Genomic DNA, 21,456 nt, shown 5'->3' with positions numbered 1-21,456 from the left:
ATTTTTTTAACAAAAAAAGATAATTAAGTAGTACAAACAATGTAAATATTCATTTCAAATATCAAATCATAAGTAACAGCACATATTGTATATGAGTTGAAAATCTCAATCTAATTTAATAAAATTAGTTCATTGAGGTATTTTCACAAACATATGATTTGCATTCTTTAATATCATCAAGAATATATAAAGAAAAAAACAAATTTACCCACTAATAGCAAAACTCTAGTAAGAACAAAAATCAAAGTAGTTGTCTATCAAGTTTTTTTAATTCACTCATAGAAACAAGTTGCAATTTGTTCTTATTTAAGATTTAAAATTACATATCTTTGTTTGAAGAAAAACTGAAGAAGATAAATAATGTGATCAAATGGCTAGACAAGTTTGGACTCTTAAAAAATACTAAGCTAGCTTAAATGGAGAGCACTTGAGTTAGTTGAGATAGAGAGAATGAGATGACCAGAGAGTCTGCTGAGTTGTATGAAAGGAAGTGTCTCTGTTGTGTGAGATGCTCTCTGTATTGTAATGTTAAGTCTAATATTAATATTAAGTTTTAAAATAGGGATATATTAGTAATTTTATTACTAAAATTGTAAAAAAAAATTAATAAAAAAAAAATATATATTTGAATCATAAGAGGGGTTATATAGTTAACTGTACGGTGAGGAAGGTTATATAACTCAATACCCCGGGAAAACCTGTCCGGAACAATCTCTGGCAATGAGTGGCGGCAAGCAATCTCCGGCACCGCCATCTTCCTCTTTCATTTCCTTACGAGGATCTCTTCTCACTCTCGCCATTTTCAGCTTAATCTCCTTCACCTGTTTCTCTTTCAAATCCATCCACTTCCAGAACCCTACCCCAGCTCCTCAGGTACTTGCTTGGGACTCCAACTTTCCCAGTTAATTTCTTCAATTTCTCTGATCGTTTTCGCGTTTTTTTTCAAGGTTTCTGCAAAAATAGCAGAAGAGACGGAGAGTGGGGTGGAAGAAGTAGATAAGGATGTGCTTTCTGATGTATACCACTCTCCGGAGGTTTTCAGATTGAACTACGCGGCGATGGAGAAGAATTTTAAAGTGTATATATATCCCGATGGAGATCCCAAAACCTTTTACCAGACGCCCAGAAAGCTCACCGGAAAGTATGCCAGTGAGGGTTATTTCTTCCAGAATATTAGAGAGAGTCAATTCCGTACTGAAGATCCGGATCAAGCTGATCTCTTTTTCATTCCCATCTCCTGTCATAAAATGCGGGGAAAGGTATGAACTTAATTTGGTTGTGATTTGTTAAGAGAATTTGACAATGTTGTACTTGATTGCTGAGAAAATGTTGAGGTAGTAAACTTTAGTCGGTTTTGAAAAATCTAGTAGTTTTCGAAATTGCAATGCTCATCCAGGGACCTGAGAATTTAGAAACGTTTTTACTTGGATGAGAATATGTGAGTTACCTTTCTTAGTAATGGTGGTGGGTAGTAATATAGGTTTTCTTTATAAGATGGGTTTGAATTGTTGAAAAAGTATGGATGTGGAGATCTATACTCCATGAAGTTCTTTGAACATTAATGCGTTTTGAGGACTAATACTCATGGATATGGAATGATCTAGTTTCAAAATAATAGATGCAATGACCTAAAAAAAAGAACTCTCTGCGTTTGCACGGATCGATAAAGCATTGTGATATGTATTCTCTATAGAGGGTTGATTTTGTATTTATTAACAATTGTGAGTCCATGTATCATGTATGATGTAATTGAGACTGTTATAATTGTAAAGGAAGGATATATTTTGGATAACTTATTATAATTATGTGAGGGGGAAAGGTTATTTACTTAGTTAGCATCTCGACTAATGCAATGCAGTTGGGGAGGTAAAGACGATGTTTTAATTTCTTCCTGTGTTTTGAATTTTCTGTGCTTGAGCTTAGAAGGTCCAAAGTAATTATAAATGCTAAATGGGGAACTCTTTTTCTTCAGGGCATAAACTTTGAAATCGACTATGCAATTAACATGACTTAATGTTTCTGGATTTCAATCATTCTGCTTAACCTCTGTGTATTCTAGGGTACAAATTTTTCTTTTCTGTTTCTTTTCACTTTTTTCCCATCTTCTTCTCTGTAAATTTACTTCACATTATTGTACCTCTTTTTGCTAGTTAGTTAATTGTGCGTTGTTCTTCGTGGCACTCTTCTTTTCACTGATTACATTTATTTTTTCCATATGTCCCATCAGTTTTGTTTATTTTCTTATACCTATTTACTGAACTTTTGCACCTTACATGAGATCCGGAGCTGGCTTGCTTCTAAATAAGCATGATTACGATCAAACAGTGTGTTACTCTTTTTAGAAGTTATCATTTTCCTTTTCTGGTTAAGCATGCATTTATAAATATTTGTAGGGAACAACTTATGAGAATATGACCATAATTGTCCGGAATTATGTGGAGGGTTTAATTTCCAAATATCCTTACTGGAATAGAACCTTGGGAGCAGATCATTTTTTTGTCACTTGTCATGATGTCGGTGTTAGGGCAACAGAAGGACTTCCACTTCTTGTAAAGAATTCAATTCGAGTTGTATGCTCTCCAAGCTATGATGTTGGGTTCATTCCACACAAAGATGTTGCTCTGCCTCAAATATTACAGCCTTTTGCTCTGCCAGCTGGAGGAAATGATGTGGAGAACAGGTATGAGTATGGACATTAGTTTCTCGCTATCCAGTAGTAGTTACCAATTAGTTATTGTTGAGCACTTAGGTTATTTGTTTATGTACTATTTATAGTCATTCTTTTCACATTAATTCTGATGGATTAGGCCTTTTAACTTCCTTTGGAAAAACCTAATATATTACTGTGTATATATTATTTACCATCTAATCAAACGATGTTTTGCAGGACTGTCCTTGGATTTTGGGCTGGTCACCGAAACTCTAATATTCGAGTTATATTGGCACAAGTTTGGGAAAATGATACAGAGCTGTATGTATTAAACAACCGAATTAACAGAGCTACTGGGAATCTGTTGTACCAAAAGAGATTTTACATCACTAAGTACTGCATATGCCCTCGCGGCTCCCAGGTGAACAGTGCCCGAATAACTGATTCCATCCATTATGGATGCATTCCTGGTAAGATTTTGGTCCTTTTGTTCTTGAAATGAGTGAGTTGTCCAGCACATGATGTTCCATTCTTTTATACTTTTTCAGCTTGCTTAACCAATAAACAATATTGAAATTTTGTGCTAGCCCATGATGTTTCATTCATGTATATTTTGCTTGCTTAAACAGTACTCTTGTTTCTTTTCATTGAATCAAAGAACGGATGTTGTTTGGCTAGTCAATTAGGTTTTGGGGAGCGGGGGCCTACTGTGGATTGTACTAGTTTTTATTAAGAAACTGATGTCATTATAGTTTACTTTGCAAGTGTAAAATACACACTGCTTTTGTAGTTTTTCTTGGATTATTTGAGAACCTTTTATGGTGATCTTTTAAATAGTTCTTTGCTGACCTATTTTAATTTGATTTCTTTTGCAGTGATATTATCCAACTACTATGATCTTCCATTCAACGACATCCTTGATTGGCGAAAATTTTCTGTCGTACTTAAGGAGAGTGATGTCTATCAGCTTAAACAAATTCTCAAGGACATACCTGATGAGGAGTTTCTTGCTCTTCATAGGAACTTGATTCAGGTAAGAGCCTCACATCTACAACTTCAACACTTCATTTCCCCTACAAAATGTTTATATATTTAAAGAGCATTTTTTCATGGCTTGTTTAAATCAGATCCAGAAGCACTTCTAATGGAACTCACCTCCAATCAAATACGATGCATTTCATATGGTCATGTACGATCTTTGGTTACGCCATCATGTAATCAATTATTAGTTAGTTTTCCAATGTTCTCATTTTGTATAAACTATAGCATAGCACAACCCAAAGTCTTGTAACATAGGGTAACTCTATTTTTGCTCTATACTACATGTCCCATTTTGACAAACGAAAATTGAAGCTATGGTAACTGAACATCACTATTATTTTGTTCTTTATGCGAGGAAAGTTTCGCCTACTGTAATCTCGTTGCTTTGTACAACAACATGCTTATTTTTTTGGCCATTTATTTAATCAATTTGTTATTGTAATTAGATTAATATCATGGGAAAAAGCAAAAAATTATAGCAAGCTCAAAGCTACATGATATACATACATTCTGTACATATATATATACTCATAAATTAACTAGATCTGTCCAAATTCTTATGGTCATTTTGTTCTGGAACAATGCTTGAATTTGCTACTTTATATATTTGATATTGTAATCGACTAAGTTTATTCATCAGAACGGTTTTTATTGTCTACTTTCAGACATGGTATGCGAGGTGGGTGTTTTTTTTTATTTTTTTGAAACTGCTAGTTGTGAAAAGGTTTAAGCACCTTTTTAGTACATGATTGGTTCATCCCATTAGATTGGAAAGTTCATATTTGTATAGAGATTATTCCGTGCTTTGAATTTTAAAGAACATAGTTCCCATTTAATATAATTATAGTTTCATTGTTAATTATAAAATAAATTGTTATTTCAATCCCTATACATGTTAATACAAATTGTAGTTTTAAAAAAGAGAATTTTTTAAAAATATGGCTTTTTAGCCACCAATGTACAAAAATATAAGAATTAAACTTTCCTTAATTTGTATAGGAAATTTTAATTAACAAAAATTTATGAGAAAACTAATCACATATTGGAAATCAAAATTAAACAAAAAAACATCAACAAAAGGAGGGGTACTATGGTAATTAACATAGCAAAAACACCTTCAGCCAAGCCACCTCTTCTCTTTCATTTTGCCCAAGCCGCCACCTCCCTGTCCTTCACTCGCTTGCCTCACCATCTCCACCATCATCTTCGCCCACCCACTCTCACCACCTGCGATCCACCTTAGGCACACCTCCGTGAAACCCAGCCAAGAACACTCAGCTGCACCATCGAGGAACACAGCCCCAATCCGCGCATCTCTGATCAATTCCATTTGCGAGCCCCCAAATCCAAAATGACGGAGATAGGTTGAGGTGAGGGATGTGCTCATGGTGGTCAGAGACGAGGGAGAAGGGTGGCACCTGGGTTGAGTGCGATTCGTGGTGCTCGGAGCTGCGCAAAACGACGGGGATGGCTGGGGTTACGACGGGGTTTTGCGTGCAAGGGATGGGGGGTTCTGGTGGTGGTCGGAGGCGAGGGAGGAGGTTGGTTCGTGGTCAGATTTGTTTTTTTTTTCTATCTTCAAATCTGTGGTAACTGGTTACCTTCACGTTCTTTGTGTGTATATTTCAGGAGGCAACTGGTTACCTTCACATTCTGATGTGTGTGTATATTTTTGAGTTCTTTATGGTAACTGGTTACCTAGCTTACTAAATCATACTTACTCTTCCTTTTTTTTCCCGTCAAATATGATGTTTCTTTTTCATTTCTAATATGAGTGACTCGTTACCCCTTACTTATCTCATTATAACTGATTACTTTTCCTGATACATTTTATTTAACCTCTAAGACTATTTTTTACATAACTGTGAAAAATCAAACAAGTACCTGGTTACCCCTTAGGATAAATGTTATTTAACCTAGCTGTAGGATTTTTTTTTACATAACTGTGAAAAATCAATTAAGTAACTGATTACCTTACTCAAGTTTTGAAAAAAAATGTTTATAATAAAAAAAAAATAATAATAAACACAATTCATATTACAAAAAAAAAATTAATAAAAAATTTGCAAAACAACCATGGAAAATTTTAATATAAAAATAGTTGTATAAAATTAATATAAAAAAACTCAAATAAGTTAAAAAAAAATAATCAAATTACAAACACACCCTTCCAAATTAATAAAATTTGATTAAGAGTAAAACTATAGCATAAACAAACTTTTATACAAAAATATGGAAACTAAACCCATAAAAGTGAAATTAAAAAAAAAGTCATAGATTAACTTTTTTTTTTTTGAAAAAAAAAGCCATATTTTTGCACAATCTATTAAAAATATCATATAACATGTAATTTCCTCTTTAAAAAATTGTTATTTCACCATTCTTAATTTAATAGCATTATTTTGTTACTTGTAGAGCTTTATTAAAGTAAAGATGTTTTTTTTTTTTCATACAACATCCATTGTATTTTCTTTTTGATCCTAGTGTTAATTTTGAAGAATAAACTAAACTTGAAAAGGGTTATTTTTATTATTTTTCTTCAAAATAATATATTTTCTATGTTTTATTTTGTCAATCAATTTAACTGTTACTTTTTTGTTTTCAAAAGTATATATATTTTTTTCTTTAAAAAATACGATTGTTAACCGAAAAATGTGGATTGAACTTAAGTGTTTAAGGATATTAGAATTAGTTAACCTGGTTCGATTGTTTGAAAAACACACAAATTAGTTGGAAGTTCTAGAATTCAAGGGTACTCTCATTAATTAAGATCACCTTTGTTTTCCATAAATGATATTGCTTCATAAAAGATAAGCAGGTAGATGAGGCCGCTGATACGCAGGTAAAAAACTTAACATTTTTTATTTTATTTTAAAAAGTAAATCTCTTAAGGCGTGTGGAGCTTCCTTCTCTCTCTCTATGGGTCGGAGGAAAAAGGAGGCGCCGAAGCCGGCGGCAGTGGCCGTTTCTACGGATTGTATCAGACAAAGCCAGATCTCCCTTCAATTCAAGATCACATAGTGCTGGAGAACAGCGTTGAGGAATACCATGACCCGTGTGATGTGTTGGAAGCTGAATCGTTTGCTGAACAAGTTTTGCCAGTGGATACGGAGGGCACAGTAGGTCCGTCCAAAGTAACCAGTTGGGCCGAGGAGATTGAGAAAACAGATTACCAGAATTCAGCTAAGGACGTGTGGAGCAAATTCAAAGCCAACCAGGTGAAAACTCCGTCTACTAGCTTGGATTTCATTGAGCCTCTGAAGGTTGGGGATCAAATAATTGCTAAATTGGACATTGATGAAATTGAGGTTGAGGCTTCCTTTTGGCGCACTTCGATTGTTTGTGTAGTCTTGGGTGCTAATCCCCCATTTCGGGTATTCGAAGGTTTTGTGAAGAGAATCTGGGGTAACCTTGGCATTGACAGGATAGTACACATGAACTCTGGGTTCACCTTGGTAAGCTTTCGTGATGTTGCTACTAGGGATCTCGTCCTGGAAACTGGTGTGATTCACTTCGACAAAAAGCTAGTTGTACTTCGACCCTGGACACCTGATATGGACACAATGTAGATGGTGAAATCGGTTCCGGTTTGGGTACGACTAAACGACTTGGGGCTTCAATATTGGGGTCGTAAGAGTCTAAGTGCTCTAGTAAGCACTATAGGCAAGCCCATTATGATTGATCAAGTTACTCGTGATAGATCGATGGTCAAATTTGCGAGAGTTCTTGTTGACATGGTAATCTCTGAGATGCCTCCTAAGTTTATCTCGTTTGTTAATGAAAGAGATCAGCTAGTTGAACAATTGGTGGAATACGAATGGCTCCCATCAAAATGCAAAGCTTGTGACTGTTTGGGACATACTATTGTGAATTGTTCGAAGGACAAGGGGTCCATTTGGGTTAAAAAATCCAATCTGGATTCTAAGAAATCTGAGGTGATTGCTGGAAAAACCATTGCTGAGCCTAGCTTTGATAACAAACAGGCTTCTACTTCTCAGGAAAATGAAGTTGCAGCTGGTAATATTAACTCTGCTATTGCCCAGGATACATTAATTTCGTGTGGAACTGCTGCTGTTATTGTGAATAAGTCAGCCATTTCTAATATTGGTATAGCAGCAAAGCAAGTTCCTGTAAGTAAAGCAGGGGTGGCAAAGGATAATGGAACGGGGGGCGAGTGGATAACGCCAAGAAGGAGAGGAACTAAGGCCAATACTGTCCAGCCTTCTAAAGCATTAAATCGAAATGGATATGCAGTGCTCCAAGAGCCAGGGGATGGGAATTTGGCTACCAACTTTATTTCTAGTCAATATGGAGAAGTGCAACATCCTTAGTTGGAATGTTCGGGGTATGAATAAAGGTAATAAGCAGCGAGATATTCACAATTTGTGTCGTTTGAATAATATTGGTTTTGGGGCGCTCTTTGAGACCAAAGTCCGCCATGAGAAAACAACAGGAATAATAAGTAATAGTTTCCCCAACTGGGATTATTACTCGAGTAATATGATCTCGTTCAGAATTTTGCTTATTTGGCAATCGAAATTTGTGCAAGTTCAAATTCTTGGTGAAGATACTCAGTTTGTGCACTGTAAAATCAGAGTTTCTGGGCATAACACAGTTCTTTTTAACTGCTGTGTATGGCTCAAACTCCATGTTGGACAGGAAAATTTTATGGGATAAACTTGCCGGGTTAGGCCATTTGAATCTCCCTTGGATTGTTCTAGGAGATTTCAATGCTATGTTCAACTATCAAGACAGGAATGGAGGTAGACCCATAACTGCTAAGGAGATTTTTGATGCCCAAAATTGGCTGTCTTTAGACCAAGTAGATGAACTTCGCTGTGCTGGTTCCTCTTACACCTGGTCTAATAAGCACGAAATTGGGGACAGAATATACTCTAAGTTGGATAGGGTTTTTACTAATGAGAAATGGCTGGATCTCTTCCCTAACACATAAGGAATTTGCAAATGGGACAGTAATTCAGATCATAGTTACTGTGTTATCAAAAATCATGTTATAGGGAATATTGGTATCAAGCCATTTAGGTTCTTTGACTGTTGGATGTTCCATAGTATGTTTAAAACTGTGGTTCTTGATAGTTGGAACAAAGCTACCTCTAAAGCTGGCCTTGCTTGTATTATCCTAAAGCTCTTTAGGGTAAAGCACGTGTTAAAGAAATTCAACAAAAAGGATTTGGGGGACATCTCTCACAGTTATCAGGTAGCTAAGGAAAGCTTCAATCTGGCTCAGGGTGCCTTAGCAAATGACCCTAGCAACACAATGCTCCAGTTAACTGAACAGATCAAGCTTCAAGAGTTGATTCAAGCCAGGAAGAGGTATGCTAGTTTCCTCCAACAAACCAGTAAAATAACTTGGCTGCAATTTAATGATGAAAACTCACATTACTTCCATGCTATCATGAAAAAGAGGAGGGCTGAGAATAGAATTACTTCTTATGTGGTCAATGAGGAGGTGATTGATGATTATGATAAGGTGGTAGAGCATTATTTTAATCACTTCAAGAACTTCATGGGGAAGAAGAGTTCGGCCAATAGGCAGATTGATACCAATAGCCTGAGTTTTGGTGAAAAACTTACTGTTCAGAAGCAAGTCAAATTGATCAGGCCTTTCAATAAGAAAGATGTGCAAGAGGCTTTGTTTGGCATTCACTCAATCAAGAGCCCCGGTCCGGATGGGTTTGGTGCTGGGTTCTTCAAAGGCCTGTGGAATGAGATAGGTAATGACATTAGTATGGCAGTGTTACAATTTTTTCATGATGGTGTTCTTCCCAATGATCTTAATGAGACTGTCATCTCCCTCATTCCGAAGACTGATTCTCCAAAAACAGTTGCTGATTGTAGACCTATTGCTTGCTGCAATACGCTCTATAAATGCATTTCTAAAATGCTTTGTTCTCGTTTGTCTGAAGTTCTCCCTATTTTGATTCATGGTAATCAAGGGGCTTTCATCAAGAACCGTCTCCTGGCTCATAATATTCTTATTTTTCAAGACTTGCTCAAGGGTTATACGAGGAAGAATATTTCAGCTAGATGTATCATGAAGATCGACCTTAGTAAAGCGTACGATACAGTAGATTGGCAGTTTGTGGCTGACTTGCTCAAGGGTCTTTGTTTCCCTTCAAGGTTCATTCATTGGGTGCTGGTTTTCTTAAAGGGAACTTCTTATTCGTTGATGCTCAATGGTCAGCTTCATGGCACCTTTAGAGGGGAAAATGGTCTGAGACAAGGAGATCCGATATCTCCTCTTTTGTTTGTTTTGATTATGGAGTATCTAACTCGGCTCTTACTTCAGACTTCTAAACAAAAAGGTTTTGGTTTCCATCCCTTATGCAAGCATGTAAATCTTGTCAATCTCTGTTTTGCAGATGATCTAGTTATTTTTTGCAAGGGAAATGTGAAATCAATGAGACTTACTCAGTTTGCTATTGAAAGCTTTTGTGCTACCACGGGTCTCTCAATCAATAACACAAAGACCCATATCTACTTTGGAGGCATAAAAGACGACTGTAAATCTCAATTTTTGGAGATCACTCAAATGGAAGAAGGCTCTTTTCCGCTTAAGTATCTTGGAATTCATCTAAGACCAACTAAATGGAGAGCAGTAGACTGTGGGGAAATTATTGAAAAAATCCAACGGAACCTCCATTCTTGGACTAGTAGGAATCTTTCCTTTGCGGGCCGAGCTCAACTTATTCACTTAGTCCTGCTTGGAATTAGGAATTTCTGGATGAATATCTTTATTCTTCCTCAGAAAGTTGTTGCTGTCATAGATAAATGTTGCAGAGATTTTCTTTGGGGGACGAAAGGGAATCGCAGCAAACTTCACCTCACGTCTTGGGAGCAAGTCTGTCTTCCCAAAAAGTTTGGAGGAGTTGGCTTCTTTGAGGGCAGGAAGTGGAATATTGCAATGATGGCCAAGTACATTTGGGCTATTTCGAGTAAGAAGGACTGTCTATGGGTCAAATGGATAGATTCTATCTATCTTAAAGGCCATAGCTTCTGGACTGTTCCTTTAATAAATGACACTCGCTGGTACTTTCGGAAATTACTGAAGCTGAGGAATGGTATTGATTGTTCTGCTGTTAATACTTCGGTTTTAAGAGGTAAGTTTAAAGCTAAATTTTTTTATCTTTCTCTTACAACAACTAGAGAGGTTCAGTATGCTTCTGCTGTTTGGCATCGTCTATGTGTCCCGAAACATAGATTTATTTCCTGGCAAGTGATAAATGAACATCTTCTTACTCGAGATAATCTTGGGAAAATTTTGGAGCTAGCAACTTATCTCTGCCCGGTTTGTGAGTGTGTCAATGAGTCCCACCAACACCTCTTTTTTGACTGCTCTTTCACTAAGAAACTTCAGCAAGAAGTTAGTTCTTGGTCCGGTGTCAAGGGCTGGCCTCTTACCATGGAAGCCTGGAAGATTTGGAGCACTAGTGTCGGTTTAGACATACAGTCTCTGGTTTGGAATGCTATTCTTTCAGCAGTTTTTTACTCAGTTTGGTGTAATAGAAATAGGTGTGTGTTTGAATTGTGTTGTAGCTCAGTGATGGTAGTTAGCTCTTCTATAAAATTAGCCATCAAAGCTAGAGTTAAGGGAATTGAATGTACCAAGGCTAAGAAAAGAGACAGAGATGTAATTGGCCTTATAAATTCCCTGTAATTCTTGCTTCTTGCTGTTTGATGTAGCTGATAGCTACTGATAGTCTTGTATCTGTTTTGTGTTAGTTGAATATAAAGTTTTTCTTTTCCTCAAAAAAAAAAAAATAAATAAAGTTAAGCAGGTAGTTGATGAAAATTGATACCGGCCTTTATTATATTTGAATAGAGTCAATTAATCACATAGTTGCATATTGACGAAAGTTGAAACATGCATGCGTGATCAGTTTAGTATCTTAAATTATCAAGATTTTTTTTAAATTTGTGGATGTCTTTATTACTATATGTACACTTTAATATAAAAGAAATGTTAAGGTTACAACTTATATAAAAAAAAAAAAGCAACCGTAAGTCCAAAAAAATGAACTTAACGCAATCTTTCCCTCTATATATAATGCACTATTACATGGGTAGTTAACAAAATTATACAATGTTGAAATTGGATTATTTATTTATAATCAATATCTAATGCTCATGTTTTTCCTTGTTAGAAAATGTCTTAGTTCTATGGTTAAATTGATGAGTGTATTTGGCTTGGTTTTTTTTTTTTTGTGATCTCGTTGAGGTTTGTTTCACTCTTAAAATAAAGATTGTGGTCAATTTCAACTTTTTAAAAAAAAAAACATAAATATATACAAGTAACTCAAGGAAAGCACAAAATTTTCTAGTTAAAACAACACTTAGTCACGATCGGATTAAAAAATATAAATAAATAAAAAAACAGAAGAATGAATGAGTTGATTATTTGTCAATATTAAATTAGAAGAAAATAAATTAGAAACAAAGTAATAATTCTTTTCTCCTACCAAAAAATTACATGATAAGAATTAGATAGAATGTAATTATCCTAAATTTTTGAATAGGATTAAGTTATCCCACACTAGATTGGTGGATTGATTTTTGTGACACATTCTCTAGTTTAATAACAAAATTGCATTATAAAAATTATCAAACTCTTTCCAACATATAAACCTGATTTGTGGATAGGGTTGACCAAGATTAAGTCAAGGAAGACACCTGCCCGGGGACTAACGCCATTGACTAGGGACTTCTGTTGACCGTCTCTACAGTCCCTTGGCGGCTTTAGACGTAGGCCCACACCTCTGGCCCACAAATATTAATCTTGTATGGTAAAATTAGAGTAAAGTTCAATAGAGTACTTAAGAACTAAAATGTTATAGCAAAATAATCTTGTTCCATTATTATAAATTTATTATATGTATTTTTCACATTCATTATTGGGATCTTTACAATTATACGTATAATATAAAATAATTACAAAAATCACATACAAAATTTTATTTACAAAAATATTTTACCACATCACCAAAAAATACGTGATTTTAAAAATAATATAACTAAATTAGAAATATTCACGAAATCCCGAATTTCCTATTTTTCTAAATCCTCAAAAGTAACATTTTGGTTACTTATAATGGTGATAAGTTATCAATTAGTCATTTTAAAAAAAAAATTTATTTTTAAATCATATTATTTCAGTATCTTTTGGTTACCTCCAAAACTTATTTGTAGACATCTTAATATACTAATAAAGTATTTTTAGATTATATTATGACATCTTATTATTTGAGATATATTTTGGTAACCTTCAAGCTTATTTCAAAAACTAATGAGTTGACATATAGCATAATAAGTTACGGTATAGTTTATTAATAATAATTAATTTAGTATACTACACATTAACTTTTAATAAACTTTTTTAGTCACTTATGTAATTTACATGTCTTATTATTTAAGATATTTTTACATTACCTTCAAATCTATTTTAGAATCTAATTAGTCATCATATAATATAAAAAGTTACAATTCTAAGTTACCTGGAATAACTTATTAGAAAATAATACAAATTAGTTATTTTTTCATAACATAAATTTGGAGTTACACCTAAAAAGTTACTTTTCATACATAACATAAACCAATTAACCAAAATTTGAAAATAAGCTTAAAGTTAATTAACTAAAATAAAGTTTTTTTTGTTTGTAAAAAGGTAACTAATTAGTATCTAATTGGTATTTATAAGCAACCAAATTGTTACTTTTAATTCCAGTGACGACGAGAAAATATATGCTTCCAACATATTAAAATGATCACCTTAAAGAGTAGGTCGTGATGATAACACTCTTGAGCCAAAACGATCAACGATGTTGCCATAATTTTTTTTTTTTAAGTTATGGAGAAGAGAGAATTAAATGATTATTTTAGTGTTGACAATTCTCATATATGATGTATGTATTATTTTTATATGCATTATAAAAAATGTTATTTTTTTAGTTAAAATTTTTTAGGATAAATTTATAAATAAAATCAATTATAGGTGGGAGATGTAATTTTCTCTTCATTATTTGTGATCCTTCAAGCCAAGCCTCTTATCAACTTTTTGTATCAATATCTCTATGAGTTATAAAAATAGCACATTTTTTTAATTATGTCTTTGTAAAAAGAAGAAGTTTTATTTATGTATAGTTTATAGATATTAATCACATATTGGAAATAATTAGTTTATAATATTTTTCCTATTAATTTATCCATAAAAAATAGTGAAAAATATATTTAGACCATAATTTAAATAAGTTTGATGTTAAGGACGTAAATTTTATACTAAAAGTACACCCACTAATTTGACATGCTATTTAAATTATTTATTTATTTTTCATTGTGAACACATAAATGTATTTTTTATGTACGGAAAAGTATATCTCAATAATACGCCTTCATAAAATATTAAATTTCAAACAATATAATATGATACAGTAACAAATTTGTGAATTCGGGAGTTTAATTATCAAAATATTTAATTTGAAAATCAGATATAGCGCCAATTAAAGTCTTTGTGGTAAATATAATTTTTACTGTAAAATAATCTTATGAGCGTTTGCCGTTTGTGTGCTCTGTGGCAGTTTTAGTTTTTTAACAGTATTTTTTTTTTTTTGCAGTTTTCAGCGGTTCTACCCATGTTCTTCCCTTGTTCTTCAATCTTAATTCCTCCTGGATTATCACTGCATCTTGTCGTTCTCATGGCTTCTATGCACTCTACTCTTTCTCTTACTGCTAAAGAAAAACAAGTCCTTAATATGATACTGATGTCAATACTCTCTAATCTCCCTCCTGAACATATCTTGGTTGCTCGTGTGCTTTCTAATAATTAAGCGCACAAACCTTCCTTTCATCGACAGATGATAGGTCATTGGAAGGGTCGGTTCCCCTTTAACATCTCTGATTTTCACGATGATATGTTTTTGGTTTCTTTTGGTTGTGTAGGTGACAAATGTAATGTCCCGGATTTTCAAGACTCGATAATGCAGAAATATAAATGTTTTCATGTAACAAAATGTATCAAAAACCCGTATAAAAAAACCTTTTAAAAGTCATATGACCATACTTAATATTTAATACAAACATAGTTTATAAAGAGTAAACTGAGTCTAGTTTATGAAAATAAAACAACATTTCCAAAAATAAAACAATTTCTCAAAAGGTCGGTCCACATGTACGGTCCACATGTACCTCCACAAAGTAGACTCCAGCGCTCATTGCTCTGCTTTGCTCTTGTTCTTACCTATAACAGAAAACAACTAGGTTAGCGAAAGCGCTTAGTAAGTTCAACTTTAAAACAAAATCATGCAGAGAAGACAGGTGGTCACTGGCCAAGTTACTGTCCACTAATAACAATAGCTCACAAAAATTAGGGTCTCGGATCTATCCGGACCCTACGCAATCAATTTCAAGAACACAAAAGCGTCCTGACAAACTTATGGTTATGCCTGATAACCAATGACAAACTATTTCATATAAACAGATAAATCCATGCACTCAGAAAATCCTAGAACAAGCAGATTTAATATATCATAATATAATTCAAGACTAATGTTCGACAATTTCCAATAATTTGGGCGTATCACGCCCTCCAACAATTTTGCTAAATAGTAGGGGAGAGCCGAGTCTCAACACTAAGATCTAGGCAATAAATATCCCCATCAATGGTAACTATCGAGTTACCTAGGGCATCACTACTTATCCAAGAGTCAATCCTTCACAATGGTAACTAATATCGCCCAATAATTCCTAAGCGGTCGCAGTAGTAATCGGGCTATGTCGTATCCACAGAGAGGTAAAATACAAGTAAAAAGAAAGATTAGTAAATTAAAAATAATAAACTTTGAAATAATATAACTTTGAAAATGAATATATTTTTTTTAACATTAAATAAAAAAAATCGATGAATTAGAATCAGAAAGAAAATATGGAAGACATAAGTTTCATTCATGCAAACATATATATATATTTTAATAAAATTGATTCATTATACTCAACTATAATTCTACACCATTAATTATAGTTGGAAAATATCTATAATAAAGCTCACCTTAAAATATGTTCTTTAATTAAATTATACTAACTTCTAATTTTAAAAACCTATCATATTATATACCTTAGATTGACAAAATACCAATGGCAGAATGGAGTAAAAAACATATAATATAACAAATATCCTAAACTAAATTAAAAGCCTAAATTACATATATAAGAAGAACATGACTAGACTTATGTAAAAGACACTAATTGTAAAATCCTTTATTGGCATTTTTGATAATTATGACAAAATTAATTAAAAGGATATTTTCGAAATTAGTAGTTTCCTCTTTTGTAATATTTTGTGGTGAATTTCGAAAATGGGTAGTTACTTGTTTTGTAATATTCAGATTTTTATTTTATGTGTTAATAAAATAAATATATATATTTTCCTATAAAAGAATATCTTTTTCTTGAATTGGAAAATTATTATTTATTTATCTGAATTGGTTACCCAGAAATCGTGTACAGCTTGCAATAATAAATGATATATTGTTTCCTTATTTATTTAAGGAAACTGGGTTGAAAATCTGTCCAGGTTCAATTAATCTGTTTGAACGGATTGCCAGTCTGTTTGAACAGATTCTGACTTTCCTGTTTTGGAAGATTTTCCATTTATTGGCTGTTTGATTCCTGATTTGTTTTCCACGACCTAAAGGGATTCTAAACAGTATTTAATCATCCTTAAGTCGTTGGTTTTTGATCATCTCTCTTGGGTATTACTTTCCAAATATTTTTTAAGTTTTAGAGAGAATTTTTATTATGTGAAGAACTTGAGTCCAGCAAGTTCTTAGTGGTTTATTACAGTGTACTTCTGTATTGTTTTCCTTTGTGTTAATTGTGCAGGTTGAACACACTTGGACATTGGTCATCAAGCTTCGGGAGAAGTCTTGTTCGTGAGTCACTTTTCGGGAGAAAAAGTGCAAGTGTTATGATTTGAAGGGAGTTCAAGATCTTAGCACTTCAGAAATTTGATTAGAAGTTTAGATTACAACAGTTGTGACAAATTCAAGAGGGAGTCTTTATTTGTATAAGTCAATTTGGTTTTGTAATCATTTAGATATTCTTCTAATAAATTTCATTCTCTGGGCGTGGCCTCGTGGACTAGTAGCAATCTGCAAAGATTGTTGATACCACGTAAAAATTCGTGTGTTCTTTACTTTATGTTCGTTTTTATCTTCTGGTCACAAACTGTTTAAACATATCTGGTATCTGTTTAATAATTAATTATTTAATTTAAATAATTAAGTTGGTAATCATAAAAAACGGAATTTCACTAATAAATTTAGAATAAAAATTTAAAGAAAATAAATTTAATTGTAACAAATATATAGAAATGAAGAACAAAATAAAGAATCAATATATTAAAAATATAATGTAAAACATGAAGTTCACTCTAGTCTTTCCACAAGAGAATTTAGCCTAAAATAGATATTGTTTTCACTCAAAGTAATGTAAAAGAAATGAAAGAAAAATAAGAACAAAAATGCTTTTTTCTCTCACTATACTCTCCACACTTAATTCCACCATATGATCATTTACACTGGCTTTGGTTATCTATTTATAGAGAAAATAACACCCAAAACGTGTAAAACCGTGTACAAAATAGTGGGGGAAATGGCTGCATAATTGGAGCAAAGTGGGACAAGTGGGAGACAAAAACTGATGGAAGTGGGGGACACGGAGGCCACGTGTTGACCCGTGAGAGGAGCTCGGCAAAAAGGTGTCAGGCGGCTAGTGGAGTGGTCAGGCGCGTGGGGACGCGTGGCAGGTGTTGTAGGCGGCTCGGTCGAGCGCGTGGGGAGCATCTGCTGGCGAGTGGGACAGGTGGCGAAAGCTGGTTGGATGGCGCGGCTGGACGTGGCAGGTATGCGTCAGGCGGCTCGGCGTGGCTTGCAGCTCGGCTCGGCTTGGCTTGGCTTGGCTGGGCTGGGCTGCTGAAGACTTTGGGCCTGGGTCGTTTTGGGCCTAATTTTGTCAAAAATGCCATTTTCTTCATTATTTCTTCAATTTTAATTCTTTCTTTCTTATTTCTTTTTATTTGTGTCAAAATACATTTTATTTCCTGAAAATTAAACACAAATTAAATTAAAATTAGTATTTTCAAATATAAAATATATGACAATAAATCCATGAAAATATTATTTAAAACTTAATTAATTTTAAACTTTAAGCCTAATAAAATGATACTTTTGAACACTAATCACAACCCCCAACCAGCCTATTGCTAGTCTCTAGCAATTCAAGTGAAATAATAAATGTCAACATGATATATTTCAGGTAAAAAATTATAAAAGAACTTAAGTATTAACACAAAATATTGGTAACAAGTCAACAAGAGTTATAAAAAATTACTTTGAATAAATCTAGAGTTGTGAGTGTGTGCACCAAACTTGAACCTTCTTACCGCAAACCATAACACATAAAGCCTTCAAAATTATGCCAAGTAAAAGTCTCAACTCCATTATTCTCTCATGTAATTGAAAATATTTAAAGTTTAAGGGTTTCACTCATGGAGTTGGAAAAGAAGTAAGCACTCATCAAATGTGTATATATTTAGGACAAACTCTTAAATAATTATTGAAACGAAGATAGGAAATAAACTATTTGGACAACCACCATAAAGAGTACCACAAAACCAGTTTTTCGGGATTTTAAGTTAAATAGACAATCTTTACATTTATTCTAAGAGCCATAAAATAAAACATGAAATTAATAAACACACATTTTTTTTTCTTGGACACAAGAGACAACATAATTGAAAATGATAGAAATATTGCTCTTGTGTCTTTCTCCTTTTTTTTTCTATTTTTTTTTTTCATTTTTCATTTTTTTTCTTTCTCTTTTCTTCTTCTTTTTTTTTTTTTCATGAACAACATAATAGAATGCTCTCTAATAAGATTTGTCTATAGAAAATATTATCCCTAAAACATCATACATTCATACCACAATACTTTGTCCAAATAATTATAACAATTTCTAAGAATCAATAAAAATTTAAAAGTTGTTTTCTCAAGTCTCACCTCTCACAGAAAATAATGAATTCTTAAACAAGGCAAATATCTAAGCAAATATGTGCTAATCAACCATCTTACCACAATGTTTGGCATGTGCATTAGGTAACTCTAGAGAAACTCTTAGTAATACAGATTACAAAAATTGACTCAAAAGTAACATTTTGCAAAAATAAATAAATAATTTTTAAAAATTTTGACCGTGAAAATATTAATATGACAAAAATCAACATGAATGTGCATGAATATGCTCACCACCCCCAACCAAAATCTGACAGTGTCCTCAATGTCTCAAAAGATAATAATTGTAAAAGAGCAGGGAAAGAGAACACGTGGATAGCGAACGTCGAGTGATAGAGCGAATATTGATTCTCTAAAACATGAAAAACTGAAAACACAAAATGATAACAAATAAAATAAAATGACAAAAGGGAAATAAACACAAAACAAACCTATGTACAAACAATTTGGAACACTACTCATAATTGGTAAACCGGTTCCACGAGAGTGACTTCTTCAGGTTGGGTCATCCTCTCTATGTAGTGTTTCAGTTGTTGGCCATTTACTTTGAATTCTCTCCCATCAGTTGGGTCTATGACCTCAACAGCATCGTTGGGAAAGACGGTTTTCACAACATATGAGCCAGTCCACCTTGATCTCAGCTTGCCAGGGTGGATATGCAAACGAGAGTCATAAAGATGCACTCGTTGGTTTGGCTCAAATTATTTTCTTAGGATCTGCCTGTCATGGGCCACTTTCATTTTGGCCTTGTAGATCCTAGAGTTGTCATAAGCATCGTTTCTTAACTCTTCAATTTCTGACAACTGAAGCTTACGATTGAGTCCTGCCGCCTTGAGATCAAAATTTAGGCTTTTAACTGCCCAATAAGCTTTGTGTTCTAGCTCAACAGGAAGGTGGCAGGCTTTACCATAGACTAGCCTATAAGGAGACATACCAAGTTGAGTTTTGTAAGCAGTACGGTATGCCCAGAGAGCATCGAGAAGTCATGAGGACCAATCTTTGCAGTCAGGATTAACCGTCATTTCTAAAATTTGCTTAATTTCTCGGTTGGCTAACTCAGCTTGGCCATTTTTCTGTGGGTGATAAGGCAATGCAACCTTATGAATTACACCATATTTTTGCATTAAGGTCTCGAAAGAATAGTTGCAAAAATGGGTGCCTTGATCACTTATGATAGCGCGTGGTGTGCCAAACCTAAATAACACATTCTCCTTTAAGAATTTCACAATAGTTGTGTTATCATTATTTCGACAAGGCACAGCTTCCACCCATTTTGAGACATAGTCTATGGCGATGAGAATGTAAAGGTAGCCAGAAGAAGGTGGAAATGGTCCCATAAAGTCTATCCCCCAACAATCAAATATTTCTATTACAAGAATTGGGTTTAATGGCATCATATGTTGCCGGGACATGGCACCTAATTTCTGACACATTTCACATGATCAACATAAATTGTTAGCGTCTTTGAACAAAGTGGGCCAATAAAGACCACATTGTAAGATTTTTGCAGCAGTCTTTTTCATAGAAAAATGACCACCACAAGCTTCATTATGACAAAAGTTCAGAACACTAAAAATTTCATCATCTGGAATGCAACGTCTCATAATTTGGTCGGGGCAATACTTAAATAGATATGGATCGTCCCAATAGAAGTTACGAACCTCGACCAAAAATTTACGTTTATCTTGTGCACTCCATGCAGTTGGAAGTTCGCCAGTCACTAAGTAATTAACGATATGAGCGTACCATGGAAACTTAGTGACTGCGAAGAGATGTTCATCAGGGAAGTCATCTCGAATGGCTGGGCCATCAGCGGAATCAGAAAATTCAAGACGAGATAAGTGGCCCGCTACCACGTTTTCAACTCCTTTCTTGTCTTTTATGGTCAGATCAAATTCCTGTAACAGAAGGATCCACCTAATTAAACGTGCCTTAGCATCCTTTTTGGAGAGGAGATATTTTAAGGCGGAATAGTCCGTAAAGACTGTGATAGGTGAACCAATCAGGTAGGAACAAAACTTGTCAAGTGCGAATACTACAACAAGTAACTCTTTTTCAGTGGTAGAATAATTCATTTGAGCACTGTTAAGAGTTCTACTTGCGTAATAAACAATGAAGGGCTTCCCTTCCCTTCTTTGACCTAAGACGACCCATATAGCATAATTGCTAGCATCACACATGACTTCGAACGGTAAGTTCCAATCTGGTGGCTGAATGATAGGGGCGGAAGTGAGTTTTGCAACGAGTGTTCGGAAAGATTCCTCACACTCAGGTGTCCAACTGAACACAACATCTTTTGCTAGGAGGTTTGACAAAGGGCGAGCAATTGTCGAGAAATTTTGTATGAACCTCCTATAGAATCCTGCATGCCCAAGAAAAGATCGAATGCCGTTAACAGTCTTGGGGGTGGGAAGATTTGATATGAGTTCAATCTTTGATTGATCAACCTCAATTCCTCGTTCCGACACGACATGCCCCAAGACTATGCCTAATGGCACCATGAAATTGCACTTTTCCCAGTTGAGTACCAAGCACTTTTCTTTGCAACGTTTAAGCACAGACTCTAAATTGAGAAGGTTTGACTCAAAGGAATCTCCAAAGACTGTCAAATCATCCATGAATACTTCCATACATTTCTCGATCATATCACTAAATATGCTCACCATGCATCGCTGGAAAGTGGCT

At 34.2% G+C, this 21,456-nt stretch overlaps 2 protein-coding genes across 2 annotated transcripts; both read left to right on the top strand.

The window, feature by feature from the left end:
* Positions 1-659: 659 nt before the first annotated feature.
* LOC133806569 (probable glycosyltransferase At5g03795) lies at positions 660-4,070 on the top strand. Its single transcript, XM_062244661.1, has 6 exons — positions 660-873; positions 948-1,259; positions 2,394-2,680; positions 2,888-3,120; positions 3,526-3,683; positions 3,778-4,070. The coding sequence occupies exons 1-6, from the start codon at positions 721-723 to the stop codon at positions 3,793-3,795; spliced, it is 1,161 nt and encodes a 386-aa protein (XP_062100645.1). The 5' UTR covers positions 660-720; the 3' UTR covers positions 3,796-4,070.
* Positions 4,071-8,038: 3,968 nt separating this feature from the next.
* LOC133834159 (uncharacterized) lies at positions 8,039-14,683 on the top strand. Its single transcript, XM_062263677.1, has 6 exons — positions 8,039-8,265; positions 8,351-8,535; positions 8,710-11,342; positions 11,396-11,416; positions 14,320-14,514; positions 14,645-14,683. The coding sequence occupies exons 1-6, from the start codon at positions 8,039-8,041 to the stop codon at positions 14,681-14,683; spliced, it is 3,300 nt and encodes a 1,099-aa protein (XP_062119661.1).
* Positions 14,684-21,456: the final 6,773 nt, after the last annotated feature.

Source organism: Humulus lupulus, chromosome 1 (assembly GCF_963169125.1).
Source record: "Humulus lupulus chromosome 1, drHumLupu1.1, whole genome shotgun sequence".
In the NCBI taxonomy this organism is placed as follows: domain Eukaryota; kingdom Viridiplantae; phylum Streptophyta; class Magnoliopsida; order Rosales; family Cannabaceae; genus Humulus; species Humulus lupulus.
The sequence above is the reverse complement of the archived record's forward strand: the minus strand, read 5'-3'. Positions and strand labels throughout refer to the sequence as shown.